This window comes from Spea bombifrons, chromosome 9 (assembly GCF_027358695.1).
Source record: "Spea bombifrons isolate aSpeBom1 chromosome 9, aSpeBom1.2.pri, whole genome shotgun sequence".
Taxonomy (NCBI): domain Eukaryota; kingdom Metazoa; phylum Chordata; class Amphibia; order Anura; family Pelobatidae; genus Spea; species Spea bombifrons.
Genome location: NC_071095.1, coordinates 32,437,520 through 32,456,543, shown reverse-complemented (window position 1 = coordinate 32,456,543; position 19,024 = coordinate 32,437,520). Strand labels below are relative to the sequence as shown.

Here is a 19,024-nt window from a genome sequence, read left to right as displayed (position 1 = left end):
CACCCCATGCAGTTTATTTGTATTCTGTAAACAGGGCAAGGATTTGCCCCATCCCGATGTACCTGGGGGATAAATACTGTATTCTCTGCATACACGATCAGCATATATACCAAGAATAACCAGTGCTTGTCACTCCCAGCCTACCTATTTGGGGCTTTTTTGGATTATCCACAGAGTCCCTGCTTATTATTGGTCTAGCATTTATTTGGGCATTTTCCAGGGCATCAATTATTATCTAGAAACCGGATTTATTCTCAGAGCGAGCAACGTTTTAGGACAATTTCCAAGGGATTCCCAGCCTTTTGTTGGCTCGCCCATCTTGCATGGATCCCATCTTTTCTAACAGCATCCAGGCTAGTTCCTTTACTAGCCCCATCTCCAGCTGTTGTATCATTTATCCCTGATTTACAATAACGCTCCTTACTTTTGTTTTTTTTACTCTAGATACTCCTATTCCCAAACATAAAAGCGCCTTATTAATGCTTGAGAAATAACAACTGGCATATCTACTTAATTATACTTGGTGGTGGTGTTCTAGCTTCCCGGTGACGATTGCTGTCAGGTTAACAGGATTTAAACCTCTCAGGTGGTAAATACTTTTTCATTACAGTCGTAATATTGCGTGGTAATGTGAAAAGTATTGACGTTTCAGCTAACGTTTAGCTTGAAATGAAACCGGCTGTATAGTTTTTACTCATTTCCAACTTCCTTGTATTTATTTTTCTATTGTTTCCAAAAATATTTGGGTAGAAGACCTTGCTTTTTTTTCTCTCTCTATCAAGTATTTAAATGCTTATTTTCTGTAAAAACAGGATGACGGATTTTGTTTCAACACCTTACCTATATATTTAATGAGCACAGAAAGGTTTTTATTTTCGAAAATATATTTACATTTTTTTTAGGATCCAAGTATAAATACCACTCTTCCCTAATACTTACTGATTTTACTTGATTTTTTCATTTAAATCGCCTAAAATAAAAATGAGTACCCAGGGCCCAAGTGTTGAGAGAGGTCCCAGCGCTGGTTTGATGTGCCAAGAGAATTATGCTTGTTCCGGAGGCGATGAGGCTGTCTTTGAATGTGATGAGTGTAATACTGTGCAGTGTCAAAGTTGTGAAGCTGTACTGCACAAACAAGAACGGCTAAAGAATCACGAGCGAACCCGTATACCCCCAGGATACGTCCCTTATTGCTCTTCATGCAAACCGGCCAATTCAAGTGTCCTCAACGCTATGGTATGTGCTAAGCAGCGGGCTGCCGTTCGGTGCCTATCGTGTAAGGTGGATCTCTGCGCTGAATGTCAAAAGCGTACTCATTCTGGAGGCAACAAGAGAAAGCACCCTTTTACATCTTACCGAGCCTTAAAAAGTTCTGAACAGCCAGAAGGTGTCAAAATGGACGAGGAGACACAGAGGAAGAAGATGACTGAGGCTGTTGTCAGTTTTCTCCTTGTTGATGAAACTGAGCAGATACAGGTATGTTTACTAGAGGTTTGGGCCTCCTAAAGAGGTACTAAATGAAATTTGACTTGTCAGAAATGTGACGTCCCTTGACAATTGTACATATCGATTACCACAGAGGAAGGGGGAATAATAATAATAATAATAATATAACATAGCTCATACAGTTCCACAATACCATAATGCACTTACAAGAAAACAAAACAAGAGCTTCACTTGCATGGCTAGTACTGCAATGTGTCTGTAGCTAAACCTTCTTAGCCTTAGTGTACCCACTCATCCTTGGCAACCACCAAATGGAAAAGTCATCTTCCCAAGTCCCACTTTTTATACTTAACCCCTTAAGGACCAGGCTGTTTTTTTTTTGTTTGTTTGTTTTTTTTTACCTTTTGTACTCTTTGGGGCCGAGGCTGTTTTAACACTTTTGCGGTGCTCGTGTTTCGATGTCATTTTCTCCTCACACATTTAGTGTACCCACACAAGTTATGTATTTTTTTCAGATACCATTTTTTTGGATCATATTATCTAATTTCCTATAAAAAAAATAAAATATGAAAAATTAAAAAAAAAAAAAACTTCTCACAAAAAACTTTTACTCATCCAAAAAAAGCTAATGAAAAAAACTTGCTAAATAGATGCTACTATTTGTCCTGAGTTTAGAAATACCCAATATTTTATTGCTTTTTTCTGCAAGTTATTGGGCAATAATTACAAGTAGCGTTTTGCAATTTCCAAACCAATTTTTTCTCCAAACCTGGTCATTCTGCCTCATGTGCTTTTTTGAGTATATTTAAAGGCTGGCCACATTAAGGATGTGCGCCCCCCCCATTTTGGTCGGTCTATGCCTATGCTCTATCTTTGAACCCAGCCACTCCAATTTACCCCATCAAATGATTTAAAAAAAAAAAAATTAGACACCCCTTGGGTTTTTCAAATGGTTTTACTCATTTTTGCACTTGCTCTTTTTGGAGGCATTTCAGTGACACCATTGACATTTAGGAGGCGATCGTTTATTGTATATATATTATTATAAACTCTGGCAGATGTTGACACCCCGGGGAGGCATTACAGCAACAACGTTTAAGCGAAGAAAGTGATCGTAGATCCCTTTCTATGCTTGTTTAATGAAAAGACGTGCCTGGCACGTCACTGGTCGTTACCTGACCGCTTTTGTGTCTCATGTCACAGGCAAGTCATTGGTTGTTAAGGGGTTAATTACTCCCCAAGCTCTAATGGTTCGTATAGATTAATAATAAATCTACAGGGATAGACTGGAAGCATTACCAATAACGTCCATTGGGTTGGTTGTCTACAGGTAGGATTCGCGCACTAGCCTTCATCATTTGGTTTCTGCGCAGTCCCTTTGGGGAATGGGAGTTGCATAGGCTCAGATAGAACAAGGTTTAGTGTTAATGGTACGATTCTTTATATGCGATCCTTCCATCCTATACATTTTGGTCAATAACGTACATCCTATGATTTGTAGCAGCAGTGTTGGCAGTGCACTTATGTTAGTATTTAATAGAAATAACAATAAAACACTTCTGCAACTTCTAATCAAGTATGATTCTACACTATTTTATCACAGTTTCTATATCGGTGTCATTTTCTGTTAGAAACATACTGTTTTGTCTACTGTATTGTCAGTTTCACTAATTTTCATTTTAAGGTTGCCGACGAGGAGGAATTCTTGAAGAAACTGGACTGTAATCCAGATGACTTGCTGAAAGTTGTCTCTATTTTTGGAAACACTGGAGATGGCAAGTCACACACTCTCAACCACACTTTCTTCTATGGCCGTGAAGTATTCAAGACTTCTCCTGCACAAGAGTCTTGCACAGTTGGTGTATGGGCAGCCTTCGACCCCGTCCACAAGGTGGTGGTAATTGATACAGAAGGGCTACTTGGAGCCACCGTCAATTTGAGTCAGAGAACCCGCTTGCTTCTCAAAGTTTTGGCCATTTCTGATCTAGTTATCTATAGAACTCATGCAGACCGTCTGCACAATGATCTCTTCAAGTTCTTAGGTGATGCCTCTGAAGCTTACTTGAAACACTTTACAAAGGAACTTAAAGCCACTACTGCACGTTGTGGGTTAGATGTGCCACTTTCCACATTAGGGCCTGGAGTGATAATTTTCCATGAGACTGTTCATACCAAGCTTCTGGGATCAGGTAAGTCCCTAGAATATGATAGTAATCAATTCTCTGTTTATTGCACAACCCTAATTCTTACACTATAAAATTTGTGGAAATAATTTGAAAGAGATGTTAAACTGTTGTAAACACTGTCTAGTGCTTAAGACAAATTGTATTTAGAACATAAAACAAATAAGCAAGCAGTTTACTTTACTCACATTATTAGTAGTGTTACGGCTCATGGGTGCTAGCCTAATTTTTAAAGTGAGTTGGTGAGGATTGAGTTGGAGAGAAATGCATTTGGTTTTTTGTTTGTAAAAACATTACTTTTTTTTTCTTCCTCCAGAAAAGGCCTCTGAAATACCAGAAAAAGTTATTCAAGAGAGGTTTCGTAGGTTAGGACGCTTTCCTGAAGCCTTTAGCTCTATCCATTACAAGGGGACTCGAACGTACAACCCACCTACAGATTTCTCAGGGCTGCGTCGTGCTGTGGAGCAACAGCTGGAGAATAATACCACCCGTTCTTCTCGTCACCCTGGTGTCATATACAAGGCTCTTAAGGTAAATGTTTTTCTTTTTATTGCTTTTTAGTTTAGTTTTAGTATACACGCTAAAGGAATCCATCTACCCAATTCTCCTTCCCTCTCATACCGTCCGGCTTCTGACCCGACCCACTTGAATTAAATAGGTCAAAGAATGTTGTTTTGGGAAGATGTAATTTAAAATGCCATCAAAAGTTGGCTTCTCTGATAGATGGCACACTCATTGTTTATTTCTTTTTAAGGATTTTAAGAAAAAGTCTATTTTCTTATATATACCGCGTTTGCTTGATTTATAAGACAAGGTTTTTTCCAGAGCAAATGCTCTAAAAAAACAAAAAAAAACCCATCGTCTAATAATCAGACCTCAAATAGAGGTCTTACTACAAGACAGAGATCCAGATCCCCCGCAGTGCTGCAGGGGACCCGGATCCTCCTCTCTGGCAGCCGCCCGGCACTTCCTCTGGGGCTTCTTTGACGGAGCGCCGGAGCGACATGACCTTCTGGCCGCCGGAGAGAAGGATACTGGTCTCTTGCAGCACTTCCGAGGATCCTCCTCTCTGGCAGCTGTTGAATGTTTGCAGGATGCGCACAGACAACCTCCACTGCTGCCAGCGCTTCTGCCTGGGCTTCTATGACAGAGCACTGGCGTGACATGACCTTCTATGACTAGGGCACCAGAAGTACCGGCCAGCAGCAGCGGATGTGCACCGAGGTCCAAAAAGACTCCCTCTCTGCAGTTTTTGCTGAGTCCGCTCTGGAGCGGGCTAGCGGAAAGTATATGGCGTGCATGTAGCTGTATTCGTCTTTTATAATACAAAAACTTCAAATGGCCTAAACAGATGTTGGTTCGTTTTTGTATAGAAACAACCAGCCTTGACTTATGGGAACTGATATATCTTTGTTTTCTTGTTTGGGAAGAGTCACTGTGAATGTGATTTTTTATTTTTTTGTGTTTTAGGCCCTGAGCGAGCGCTTTAGCGGTGAGATACCGGATGACCATATGGCACATAGCTGTTTCTTTCCTGATGAGTACTTCACCTGCTCTGCTCTCTGTCTGAGCTGTGGGTATGTGTATTGTAATATTACCGATCCCCGTTAATTTACTAGCCCCGAATTTTTTTATTTTAGGGAAGGGGATTTGGTTTCTTTTTATTTTTTATTTTTTTGTAAACCAAAGTTTATTAGAGTTTTTCGAAAAAATGGGTAAGGGGGGGCAAAAATGTGTCTGGCAAACCAGCATGTACAGGTATGTGGCATGCACATAAGAGGAAACAAGAGAAACCTCAAATTGTGTACAATATAGGCTTCTTTACAGAGAGAATAAAATAACATCAGGGTGTATAAACGTAGCATGGAACAGGGTTGCGTAATGTGCAATGTAGGTGTCCTCAATTTAAAACTTCCCCCAAAGAAAGGGCACAGCTTTTACCCATCAGTGGCTCTGCGTATTACAGTTGTCCCCCCCCCCCTGTAAATTTACAACTTTGGAAATAAGTAATTGAAAAGATGAATTGAATGGTAGTATTTGTAGAGCTGATCAAAAAAAAAATCCACAAACTAAAAAAAAAAAACAAAAAAAAAAAACCTGAAACTACTGATTATTTATATACTGCAGAGAAGAATGCATTGCTTGGTAGAGATATACAAGACTAACCTGTAAAGTATTGCATGGGTGAGGTACACAAATTGCCAAAAACTAATTTTATGCCCACGAAACACTTCTTATTTTGTTTCATTGGCAATTATCATTTTTGTTGTGTTCATCCTGGTTTCACCCTGGTTTTTTTTTTTTTTTAGAGCAGGATGTAAAAACAGTATGAATCACTCAAAGGAAGGGCTTCCTCATGACGCCATAAGCCGGTGCAGATACTCCCATCAGTATGACAATCGAGTGTTTACCTGCAAGGTGAGCAAAGCTTTGTGTTGGGATTCTTGAGTTCAGATATGGAATACATTGGAGCCTGAGGTTCAGCTTCTGCTTACGCTATGCAAGATCTCCAGAACAGATCCTGTACCTGCCAGTATCGAGCGTGTGCTTTAGAAGCAAGGGAATAGTCATACTTTATGCCAGATATGTGACAAGGATCCAGACTCTTTTGGGAACAATTAGTGCAGGGGTGTCCAACTTGCAGCCCTCCAGCTGCTGCAGGACCACATCTCCCGTACTCCCGAGCCAGCCCATTAGCTGAAAGAGCATTATGGGAGATGTAGTCCTACAGCAGCTGGAGGGCCGCAGGGTGGACATCCCTGAAGTAGTGGGATTTAATGCTTTCTGTGTCTGTACTTTGAAATGCGTTTCTTTCCAGGCTTGCTATGAAGGTGGGAAGGAGGTCAATGTGGTTCCCAAAACATCTGCTTCCACGGACTCTCCTTGGCTGGGCCTTGCCAAATATGCTTGGTCTGGGTAAGTGCCAGTCACTGTCCAATTTCAAGCACTTCCTTTGTTTTTAGTTAATCAATCTCTTATGAGATGCATCTACTTCCAGGTATGTAATTGAATGTCCTACTTGTGGAGTGATTTATCGCAGCCGGCAATACTGGTTTGGAAACCAGGATCCTGTGGACACCGTAGTACGCACAGAGATACAGCATGTCTGGCCAGGAGTAAGTGCCTATCCTGCAAGTCCTAGTACTCGTAGATGGTCGGGAAAATTAACTTTCCAATGCATATGCATTTCAGATTGATTAATTGTAAAACTATGAGTATCTCTGTAGAAAGATGAACACTTAATCATTCTGCTATTTTTTTTTTTTTTTGCTGTCAGGCAGATGAATTTCTGAAAGATAACAACAATGCAGCCCAGCGTTTGTTGGATGGCATGAATTTTATGGCACAATCTGTGACCGAGCTGAGCATTGGGCCCACCAAAGCAGTGACATCATGGCTGACCGACCAAATTGCCCCTGCATACTGGAAACCAAATTCCCAGATCCAGGTGAGGTTTTGCCATCAGGTTATGTATGAAAGTAATAGTGTGGTGGGGAGAATTGTGAAGGTACATATTCCATTTTATATATATATATATATATATATACATATACATATACATACACACTTTTTATTTTTCAATAGGAATGTACCAAGTGCCGGTTTCCCTTTAAAGATAATGATACCAAACATCATTGCCGGGCCTGTGGAGAGGGATTCTGCGACAGCTGTTCGTCCAAGAGCCGTCCGGTTCCTGAACGGGGCTGGGGTCTTTCACCGGTCCGTGTTTGCGATAACTGCTATGACCGCAGGGGAACTCAGTACGGTAATTGAAACCTGACAATTTTACCATTACCCCTTATAAGCCCAGTAGCAGACTGGACTTAAAAGGGGTCAAGTACTCCTGTGTCTTAGGTCTACTTATTGTTTAATTCTAACAAATCTGACACCTTTTCCCCACTCTTTGAAGTCAAAATATTTTAATACATTAAAATATTACTGTAATTTATTGTGTTTTTGGAAGCGACGGAGGTGTTGTCCCATATAACTGTTGCACTCAATGCATTTTTTGTTTCTGTAGTTGTTGCAGTTTCAGGAGATGACGATGAAGGCAATACTTTAATTGCAAGGAAGGTTGGAGAAGCTGTACAGAATACGCTGGGTGCTGTGGTTACGGCCATTGACATTCCTCTAGGTAAGAAACCTAGGATGGCTGGCTGATTGTCCCTATTCCTGTAGTTGGTATGATCTCTAAACAAACAGACATTCACAGAACTAGTATTATTCATTTGTTTGTGTTAGCAACATTAAAATGGGGCTCTAAAGGGACATTTTAGGCTGTATATGACCAAATGCTTCCAGGTGTGTATTCTTTCACAAAAATAGAATTGCCTTTTGGAGGAACTACAGTGCACAATATATATATATATATATATAATATATATATATATATATATATATATATATATATAATTGAATTAAGTCAATGTTTCCTTCATTTTAATTGGCCGGGGAAACTTGTCAAGCTATAGTTTAACATTTCCTAAAACACTAGGAATCCCAATCCTGCTTTTGTATCGTACTCATGTTATCTCCTTTTTATTAAATATTTTCTGTAGTTTATATATATATTAATGTGAGTAATCTACAATTGATCAATATATTAAAAAAATAATTGCATAATTAATTTGAAATAATGACTTTGCCAGGACTCATGAAGGATGCTGCACGACCTGCGTATTGGATCCCGGACCATGATATAACTCACTGCCACAGCTGCAGGAAAGAATTCAACATCAAGCTTTCCAAGCACCACTGCCGCGCATGTGGACAGGGTTTCTGTCACGAATGCTCGGATAACAGAAGGCCAGTACCCTCGAGGGGCTGGGACCATCCAGTTCGTGTTTGCATTAACTGCAATAAAAAACCTGGTGACCTTTAACCCTCTATTTCCACTCTTGTCTTTCAAAATTTGCAGACCATTCTCAGGGTTAGATAGAAGCGGAACCTCTTTCTTCCTTAAGCTTGTTTGGCAGTGCATGTTCTGATTTATCAACTGTGGTTATCTGCAGATAATCTCATCAAAAAAGGGAGAGAAAAAAAAAAAAAGCAAAAATTTTGCAGGAAACAAGACGATATACAATATGCACTTTTTAAAGTAAAATCATAGTAGAAATTCTCTGGACGAGAAACACAATTCCATTAGCACTTTGGTTTGATTTGTTTCTGGGGATAGTCTGCTACAGTGTTTACCTTCTGACAAATCTAGTGTAACTCATTGTCAATATGAGTCTGTGCACTTTACACTTTATTTCATAAAGTCTGTACTTATGTCTTATTTTATCTAGTCAGTTTTCCATGTATTTAAGAATAAACCTGTAATAAATATAAAACATAAGGTGTGAAACTAGGTTTATTTTTTGGAGGGGGTATTGGTGGTGTTTGTTTAAATTGTATACTACACTTTTTTTATGTAACAGCTCTTTCAGACTGTAAATGGTATAGACTGAATACCTAAAGATTAATTTTATTTACTGGATTTAAAGTTATAGCATTGCATATACTGTTCTATGTTTTAGAAGGTAAAGTGGGGGTTCCAATCAAAATTGTACCCTTTTTATTTAATGTAAAGAATTCAGGAAACACTATACTGGGGCAGCGTTAAACTACAAACATGTAATCTACTTTGTATTGCATGTCATGGAATCAACCAGAAACATACACAATATAAACTAAATGCATGTCCTACCATTTATCTGTGCCAAGTAGAGACTGTGGCATTCCTTTTGTAATAACTGAATATCCTTTTTATTTATTGGTAGCACTGTATCTTAAATGTTCATTTACAAAATGGCACACTGTAAAAAAAAAATAAAAAAAAATTAACCCCTTAATGACCAAGCCCGTACATACATGTACGGACTCAAAATGCATTGTTTTCAATGGGTTTAGGGACCGCCCATTGTCCTTAAGGGGTTAAAAATGGCTGTTAACCCTGCTTAATGCATAATTACAGCATGTGTACAACTAGCTTCTAGACAGAGCCAACATGGAAAGGTCATGCTAGCTGGGAGCGCTGTCTCGCACGTATGTATCAATATATTAATGATCCCTGGAAAATGTAAACTGTCAATTATATAAGCATTTGTGAGGTAGCAGGGTAATGCACACTGTCAGCTCACACTTTTGCTGCCATCAGTTTTTTTAACCCCTTAAAGACAATGGGTTGTCCTTAAACCCATTAAAAATAATGCATCGTGAAAGGGTTAAGGTAGGAAAGTTGTGACAATGTAATGCTGATGCACCGAGCTGTAAACTCAGTCAGTGTGCTTTGAGTCTTAGGTGTTTCTCCCAGGTATTCATTTGCAGAAATCACATGCTTTGTTTTTCTTTATGGCGAACAGGGAATTCTGGATTAAAAACTGATTATGTAACCATCAAAAAGCTGTATTACGCAACTGTCACCATTCCTTTATTTAAGCCGTAAGACTAAAAAATACTATAAAATCAGTTTAAAATTCTCAAAGGAGGTTATTTAAAAAAAAAAATTCTTAAATTCAGCTTCAGAATATATGCAATCCAAAAAAATAAATATATATTTTTTATATATATCACAGAAGCATGACAATTCTGCAAAATAAGCATTACACAATAAAGACAATTTAAGATGAATAATAAATAAGCTAGACAGTTATATTATAATCACGTAATGTCATAGGGGCTTTTATAACAGGCGGTGGCAATAAATGGAACATGCCAAATTCACAATCCAGGATGTACCTTGCACGTGTTTAGAAGCTCAATTTGGACAAACTTACTGTAGAGTGTTTAGTTTTGTTTTCCGCATTTCCCATTACAAAAACAAGATTCTCACTTGCATACCAGTAGACAAAGTCTTCCCCATGGACTTACACAATTGTCTTTTTGAGCTGGTGGTTTAGAAAACGTCTAATCCTTAATATATGGTCGTAACAAGAGAACTCATTTTTTACAGCTTGGAGCTTTAAAGTTCAAATTAAAATGTACCGGAATCATACGTAAAGTAGTACAGCTCGCTCTTCACAGCCATAAGCAGGCCTGGAGCCATTTGTCGTGGACCTCCAAGCTGATGAGAGAAAACCACGCTTGGTATGGAGTCTTTGGCTGCTGGGTGCGGTGAAGGAATGGTCCTCAGTAGCTTGGTATCCTGAAGGTTCCAAATACGTGTGAAGCAATCCTGGCCAACTGTAACAAACCATGGGCAAAGTTTTATTTCAGGGAGGCAACCAACATTCGAGCCATAGTGTGGGAAATCCTTTACAAGGCAGGCACCTAACCTACTGCAAGGTTGGGCCAGTATATTGTGTGAAGCAAGGACTGCTTAAAGCACAAATTAACTGTCAAATCTGCTATTTGGGATTAACTGCATCCTTAGGTTTGTACAATTATGACATTGTGTACATAGGACCATTATAACAAAAATATAATTGACATTGCTTCACATCTTTTTAAATCTACAGAATCATCTTGCCCCTCCAATTCCATTCCACGTAGGACCAGCAGGACTAGACGATAAAGGTTAAACCAAAAAACACTACTCCTGAGGTTAGCTGGGCTCTCACAGCTGTATTAACCATGTACGTCCAAAATGTAATTTTAATGCAAGGTTCTCTTGACTTTAGTCAGTCTGACTTATATCCGAAGAACCTTGTGTCAGGAGGTCCTAAACAAATTGTGCCCCTTCAACCAAAGAATCATGACATGGTACCCATAATCTATCTGCAATATGGTTAAAGGTCCATCCTACCTGCTAGCAGTAATCCTTCATCTTCTTTTACATGCAAAGGCAACAAAGCATAACTGTTGTTATGGCCTTCGTAGTGCTTCACAGGTTTAGTCATTCTCACATCCCACATTTTAATCTAGTAATGGATGGGGGGGGTAGAAAGGGTAGAGAAATAAAGAAACAATGCAGATAAAAAAGAAATAAAACACAAATACCAGTCATCATTTACTGAAAATAGTCAAGAGAAAGGCAGAATTTAAATTGTAAGTAGCCAAAGGGCAACTCCTTCTCTTAAAACAGGCAAACTCCATAAGACATTCCCATCTCTGTGCCCCTTCTTGGTGTGATTGAAAAAATAACATTCCAATGTCCCATCTGAATACCTACATTTTTAATTTTTTTTTATTATGCCATTAAATGCTCATCATGTTTAATTTCCCACTGTCTTTGCTACTGCCCCATTTCCAGTGGTGGCTGGGGGACAGGCCCCATAACATTAACATTATAGCTTTAGCGTAAAATGTTCCTTTGACTTCTTAGGAATGTATCCACCTTGTCAGCTCCGTCAACGTACATAAAACGTTTACACCTGTTATAACGCTGGTGTGTGCTTTGGATGTTTTAGCTTTTTCTCAGACATCTGCCAGATTACCAGATACTGAATAATACACACCTCCCCAGACATGTCTGCCACAATCAAATAGTTCTCATCCTGGAGAAGACGCAAGGAGGTGACACCAGAACTGTGCTTGAAAGACGCTGCCTTCTTCCAGTTTGATGGGGTGGCCGGCACACGGAGGTCAATAGAGAAAACCTCTCCAGAACGACAGCCATTGTACAGCAGTAAAGTCTGCAAGAGAAAGCATTCTGATTTGCGCCAATAGTTTATCTGACAAATAGTCATCAACTGAATTAGAAAAAAAGAGACACATTTATCTGAAGAATGATTGCAAGGAGGAAAGATTATTCCACATCGTAATTCAGGCTGCTATGTACAACATATTAGGATAAAACATGTGTTAATAGCTTCACAGAGACAATACACAGCTCCCAATCAATGTAGAGACCAGCAAGTTAATTGACGGTAAAAAAAAAAAAAAAAAAATAAAAATAAAAAAAGCATTATCTACGCTTTGAGTAGACATCAGATCTGTGAATAATTTCAAGCTTAAATGAAAGAGGAACATAACAGAATCCAGCACTCAATCACCCTAAATATGGTAAATTGAAAATGTAATGCACCAGATTAACAGAAGAGCCTACAGCCTTCCAAAGATCAAACCATTTGTGTAACAATATCGATTCATTAAAATAAAAAAAATAATGGCTTACAGCTGTTAACATTTACCTGTGTGGCGAATTGTTGAGCCAATGTATCGCTAAATGTCCTAAATGTTCTCCGATAATCTGTGACAGCATTCATGACCAAAATTTGTTCTTTTAGTCCTTGCAGAAACATAAGTGGGACAGTAAAAGACAGGTGATGGTTTTGTTCCACTAAGTTACCACTGGCAGAAGAAGTAATAAGAGCGCCTTAAGGGTTGTGCTGAACTTTGTGACTTTATATTGGGGTTTGTTGCTAGAAGATACTGTAACAAGAAAACACTTCTAATATTGCAAAGCACGCAGCTCTCATATTCAGAGCAAGTCAGCTGAACATTAACCTTACCCGCTGCATAAGTATTGGCCAGCTGAGGGTTTGCGCACCATGCACATGTCCACGGGTTAGAAGCTTTGATGTTGTAAAGCATTTCAGGATAGTCATGATCTATAAAACATAATATAAATATGTGGGGGGGGGGTTATGCTGCATATGTGATGCACAACTTTTTAACACTTTATTATAATGGTTCCAACCTAGTCCTCAATGGAAACTAACAGGGCAGGATATAGTAATTAGTACACACTGTTACAAACAAACAAAACAATGGACATATTCCTGCGCCTTTGAGCACGGGGATAAGAAGATTTACTGCAATCATTACAATTGATACAATAAAACAAAAACAAGGTCATCGAGCGTGAAGCATTAACACATTCAATACACAATTTTATATTACCATAGTCTGAGGACACGTTTCTGAATAAAGATGTTGGAATAAGGCTAACACTGTCTTGTGTCTGTGGCTTTCCTAGAAGGCAAACGCTGCATTGACATTGAGGAAGCTAAAGTGAAAGTCTGTTTAAACACATTTTTTATATAATTGTGTGTATATATGTATGTATCGCACACACACCAAACTGGGGCGATACAAACTAACCAACACACAGTCACCAGTTGCTGTCAATAACACATGGAGGTAGAAAAAAAATATGACTAGTTTAACACAACCTCCAGAGCATATAATAGAAAGTTCTCACCAAAAGCTGGAAGGCTGCCCTTTTACACATGCATGTGCCAGTTTGTGAGAAGCCACATTTCACCAAATGATTTCAAACAATTAGGACTCCAGTGTCTATTGCTGAAGCTGCGTACATAGAGAGTTTTTCACAGGATCCACTCAGTTCATGAAATCTAATTCTCCCAGCAGGGACCTAAACCCTTCTACACCACTTAATCTACACCAAGGATACAGAAGGTGGGAATCTGGAGCAGTCAGCGATGCCCAACAGGCAGACATGACCTAGAGAAATGAGAACGCAGCATTACATGTAAAGTTACCTAGTATGGACGGTGGGTGACAAAAAGTTAAAACATAAAAACACTCACATTCCCCAGGAACGGGAAGACTTTTAAGCTTGTTCAAATAAGGGCATCAAAACTGTTCTCATGTTTTTTTTGCCCAAGGTTTACAGTTGGATAGAAAAGTATGAGCAGAGGTCAGAAAGAATGGGATACAATACCAAGTTTTCCAACAGCGCAGAGCACTAGTTCACAGTACCTTGTGATTTGTGGAGTGTGGGTTGTCGTGACTCTCGACTGTTGGTATATCCTTCCACAGACCACTGAGACTCACAAGTCCGTATCTGTAGAAACCATTCTCTGTGTCATTAACTGCAAATATCCTCTTGTTGCTTGAATCTGCCTGGAAAACATACCAAGTCACAAGAAAGGAATACAGCAAGGCATTAAAAAGACTGTTTACTTTGCAAGCACTTTATTTTTTCAGTTTTAGAGAATGCATATTAACGCCCTTACCTGAGGTAAGCTTGAAGCTAATTGGTGGCAGGAAAGCATTGCCATTGATATGAAATAGAGCACTTTCCACCTATACACACGAGGGTCTGAACAGATCCCCACATGCAGTATTTGCATGCAAAGATATGCGGGGGTGGACAAATGCATATTCTGCAGAACCCCTATATGCTATCATATGCATCCTTTGCAATTCTGCTGACAGCATGGTGCTTTGTCTTTTTGTGTGACCCCCATATATCATTTACATATTGAGGTTCTCACTGACTCAAGCGGTACCTAAATGCCAAACTCTAAGTATGTTCCTGCAAGGGATCCAAAAGGCTTCTGCACAAGTTGGCATATGTTCCCAATCTACTACTCATTGTGTTATTTTTTTTATAGATTGATGCCGTTTAACCCCTTAATGACAAGACTGTTTCTTAGTAGTGCATTTTGGGACAAAGGCTCTTAACATTTTTCAGTGTTGCTGTAATTTTCTTCTCTCTAATTTTGTGCAACCACACACATTATATATTGATATTTTTCAGGACAAGCATCTTTTACCCAATGTTTTTATGTTTTTTTAGCTTATTTCTGCAAGTTATTGGGCAATAATGACAAGTAGCGTTTTGCTATATCAAAACCATTTTTTTCCCGAAATCTGGTCATTCTGCCTCATGTGCTATTTTGGGTATCTTTGAAGCCGGCCAATGCAATTTACCCCATCACATTTTTGATGGGGTAAATACACTAATTCTACCATCAGCCTTTGTCAAACTTTATGGTAGTGTGAATGTACCACTCCTGGTATAGGTCACTGTCAAACAACACCCCAATATGTGTTCAGTAACATCTCCTGAGTACAGCGATACCCCACAGGCATAAGTTTGTTGGGTTATATAGGAGGTAAAAGGCCACATTTGTGAGGTGTGCATTTTTTGGCATTTGGACATCTGGTCAGTCTGTGCCCATGTCCCATATTTGGGACATCATTGAAGCGGGCCAATTTGATTTACCCCATTAAATCACACACTTTTTTTAAACTAGGCATTGAAAATGCCAATATTTTAACTCTTTCCATGCGACAAATTTTGTGAAGATATTATCTTTTAGTTATATTACAATACATATATTCAAGGGGTATGAGAATTGACAGACAAACCGATACATTAGGTGGAGAGAGCCCTGCCTGCAAGCTTACAATCTTGATGGAATGGGTTGAGGACAAACATAAAGCAAAGAGAAAAGGTGAGAGGTAGTGTCAGGGTTGTAGCAGGGATTAAACAGCAGCCCGTACATGTACGGCCTTTGTCACCAATGCGGTGCATCGTGACCCCGTACATGTACAGGCTTTGTCGTGAAGGGGTTAAGGCACTATTGATTCTTTCAATTTGAGTACACAGCATTTGAAGGGCTTAACAATCGTTCGCTAATGTCGTTTGTTGTAATCTGGGTACTAACCAGGATGAATTCAAATCTGTGAGCCCCTCCTCCAACAGGTTCTGGGTATTTAATAGACACCTTCTTTCGTCTCATGCAGGCTGCTTTCAGCTCGTGTGTAAAACTATATACAGTAGGGGAACAGAAAAAAAACAAAAATAGTTCAGCTTGATAAAACAACGGATTACTTTGCTCACAGAAACGAAAATTAGGCCTTACCGGCAGTACGTTGTAACGGGTACTTTTCCGATATTTCTCTTCAGTACAAGCATGGTAGCATTTAATCCAGGTCTGGTGGATTTCTAATTCAGATTATAAAGAAAAATATATAAGAAACCGATCGTGCAAACAAAAAATACCCATGACAAATTTTACTACAACTTCGTATTTCATTGTGCACAGATCAAGCAGTGTAGCTTAAAGTAAGACAATGGCAGTGGTGGAAGAGTGCAGAAAGGCAGAGAAACACTGCTGTGTTCTTGTTTGGTTTCGTCTCACTAGCAATGCATACTTTCCTAGTCTTCTCCTCTTCAAGCATCTTTAGCCTCTTACATTCCATCTCTTTTTGCTGTAGGAGCTCTTTTGTAAGAGGGTTGCAGTTATTGTGCCCTGGGAGCATGCGGAAATAACGATTCTTTTCTGGATCATAGTAGAACCCTGGCAGTTCTTCAAGGACAGAAAGAAAGAGCTGTAATCAACATTGTAACATTTGTTTAATTTCAAGAAGCACAATATTATAGTGCCAATTCCAGCAATTGTTATTGTTGTAAGTCAGAACCTGGCTTGCCCACTGCAAGTTTCTTTTTTAATGCATTGCAAACTTACCAGGTGCCGACGAAGACTGAGGAGCATCTGAAGATGGAGAAGGCACAGATATGGAATTTTGCGGCATCTCATCTTGATGTCTACGAAAACTAAAGTTCACACATTCATGTCTCTGCCATAATCACGGACAGTACATTAAAACAAACCATGAAAATACGGGGATCAATAGGACTTGTGGCTCCAAAAATGCTTTGAATCACCACCAGTTAGTCTACAGAACCTGAAAATCTATTTTTTGTACGCAGTGCCCTATGCACATTATAGCAGGGGTCTACATATTTGGTTTGGATCTAGGAGCCAGTCCCCAAAAAATTAGAAGCCAACCTCTGTTTCTTCCCCAATAATGTATTTTTTTCCATATGTTACAACACATTATAAACATCCTTTAACTGCACGCCAGGGGGTATGTTTAACACACACATTTATTCAGTGCCGCACCACTTTGCACAGTACTGTAGTTAACCCCGTCATAATAATTGGTATTTAACACCATAAGGACTCAAGCTTGTATGTTTAACCATTATTCTTACTCTTACAGACAATAACACCATACGGTAAGACACACACAAACGTCGTACGCACACAAAATGCATAATATATATGATTGTTAACAGCAATCACACAATCACGCTCAGGAATGCCCAGATTCCACCATGTACTGGCAGACTTAGCATGATAGCAGTATGATTACTAACAGCAATCACACTCCTATCATGCCCAGGTTCTAGCATGTACTGGTTGCCTGGGCATGATAGGAGCGTGATTGCTGTTCGCAATCATGTATGAATATATATTAATAGTTAGCGAATTTGCATTTTTCTGTCCAATTTTGGTGTGTTACTTACTTTTAATAAGTGCGGTTCACACACCAAAATTGGACAGTCTGGTCTCCCGTGTAGCGACAGGGATGAAGGGCAGGACGTACTGGTATGTCCACAGGGGACTGAAGGGGTTAATTCTAACAATAATTCTATAATAGTGGATATTGTACATAGGTATGTAGACAACCAGATCAAAGGGACATTACAAATAATAAACAGTTTGCAGGTTTTTACCCAAATATTCCTTAAATAAGTAGAGTTCCGGTCACCTTTATATCCTACTGAAAAAGGAGTAAACCCCAACCCTGCAGATTCACCTTCGTTGTTGATAGTGTCTGCTCCATTTATAATTTGGCCTTTTGGGACCCATTGTTCTTGGTCAGCAGGTATCACGTCTTCCTGGATATAAATTTTTTTTAAATATAAACGTGACAATAAAAACATAAAAAACAGACATAAAAAATCATACCTGTTCAAAGAAGCATATAATCTATCCTCTAATACCCCTAAACCCATGTCCTGCAAATACACCAGTACATCAGACTTCTCTACATGACATTTGCTGCAATCAAACAACCCTCACTCAAGCAGACCTTCTATCTCATTCCCTCTTTAGTACTATCGTGCTTACACTATTATTCTGTATATTTTTCCTGCAGTTGTCAATTCTGTATTTTCTCCTCACTGTAATATGGAACCTGTGGGTGCGCTATAATAGTTAAAGATTTATTGCATTATACAGGACCAGTTTAACCCTTCTTGCTGGAGAGGGCTGCCACTCCTGGCCCTTTATAATGACTAGTGACGTGAAAGAGTTGAAATCAAAACTCTCCAGCGAATTCTCCCCTTAGTGGATAAACCCCTTTTGGTGACTAGTTGCCATTTGAGTTTGGTTTCTTGAATAAAGCCCTGGCTCAACTTAGCAGCCAGGACGGCATATGATTGTGAGGATAGGGGGCCAAATATAGGTCAGGCAGGTTAGTCAGGTATAATAGGTTGAGGTCAAAAGTTCAGCGTAGGTAGATAGGTAAGGCAGGTTAGGGTTTTTAAAAAAAAAAAAAAAAAAAAAAGTGGTAGAATGTTCTTTTTGCGCTCGTGCTACCAGAGTTTTTTGCTCGGGCTGCGTAAAAGGCGGGAATTTGCATTATAAATAGCACCGTGTTTGAGGTGCTGCACATTACCTGCGGCGAGCATAGGAGGAGAGCCAAAGGGGAAGATGGAAGAACTTCTTTGCCCCCACCCTCCCATCCATATAGAACTATGATTCTTTTAATTGTCGTGGCTTTTATTGGGGTTAAGGTTGCCCTTTTATTTATAAGAAAATATATACCGGTATATATAAAATAATAAAAATAAAGGGTGGACTGGTGGTTCAGCGGGCCTTCTGGCTTTAGGGTGGATGGCCTGGACTATTGTTAAAGTTTGTTGCACTCAGGGTCTGGGCCAAGAGTGTTAATGTTACAAATCATTTGTATATGTGAATAAG

General features: G+C 39.3%; 2 protein-coding genes across 3 annotated transcripts; one reads left to right on the top strand and one right to left on the bottom strand.

Annotated features, from left to right (window-relative positions):
• Window positions 1–959: 959 nt before the first annotated feature.
• On the top strand, window positions 960–8,967 carry ZFYVE1 (zinc finger FYVE-type containing 1). Its single transcript, XM_053474956.1, has 11 exons — window positions 960–1,476; window positions 3,131–3,635; window positions 3,946–4,160; window positions 5,100–5,206; window positions 5,939–6,047; window positions 6,448–6,545; window positions 6,628–6,745; window positions 6,907–7,077; window positions 7,215–7,395; window positions 7,651–7,764; window positions 8,279–8,967. The coding sequence occupies exons 1-11, from the start codon at window positions 982–984 to the stop codon at window positions 8,509–8,511; spliced, it is 2,346 nt and encodes a 781-aa protein (XP_053330931.1). The 5' UTR covers window positions 960–981; the 3' UTR covers window positions 8,512–8,967.
• Window positions 8,968–10,185: 1,218 nt separating this feature from the next.
• Window positions 10,186–17,948, bottom strand: DCAF4 (DDB1 and CUL4 associated factor 4). 2 transcript variants are annotated; one of them, XM_053474958.1, is made up of 13 exons: window positions 17,856–17,948; window positions 16,718–16,806; window positions 16,404–16,558; window positions 16,112–16,194; window positions 15,914–16,016; window positions 14,217–14,360; window positions 13,909–13,958; window positions 13,395–13,480; window positions 13,004–13,102; window positions 12,683–12,780; window positions 12,008–12,184; window positions 11,356–11,470; window positions 10,186–10,793 (listed from the first exon to the last, which is right to left on the bottom strand). In XM_053474958.1, exons 1-13 carry the CDS (start codon window positions 17,906–17,908, stop codon window positions 10,585–10,587), a joined length of 1,461 nt encoding a protein of 486 aa, XP_053330933.1. In that variant the 5' UTR covers window positions 17,909–17,948; the 3' UTR covers window positions 10,186–10,584. The 2 variants fall into 2 exon arrangements, with proteins under 2 accessions (XP_053330933.1, XP_053330934.1); XM_053474959.1 differs by having other exon boundaries at window positions 17,808–17,931.
• Window positions 17,949–19,024: the final 1,076 nt, after the last annotated feature.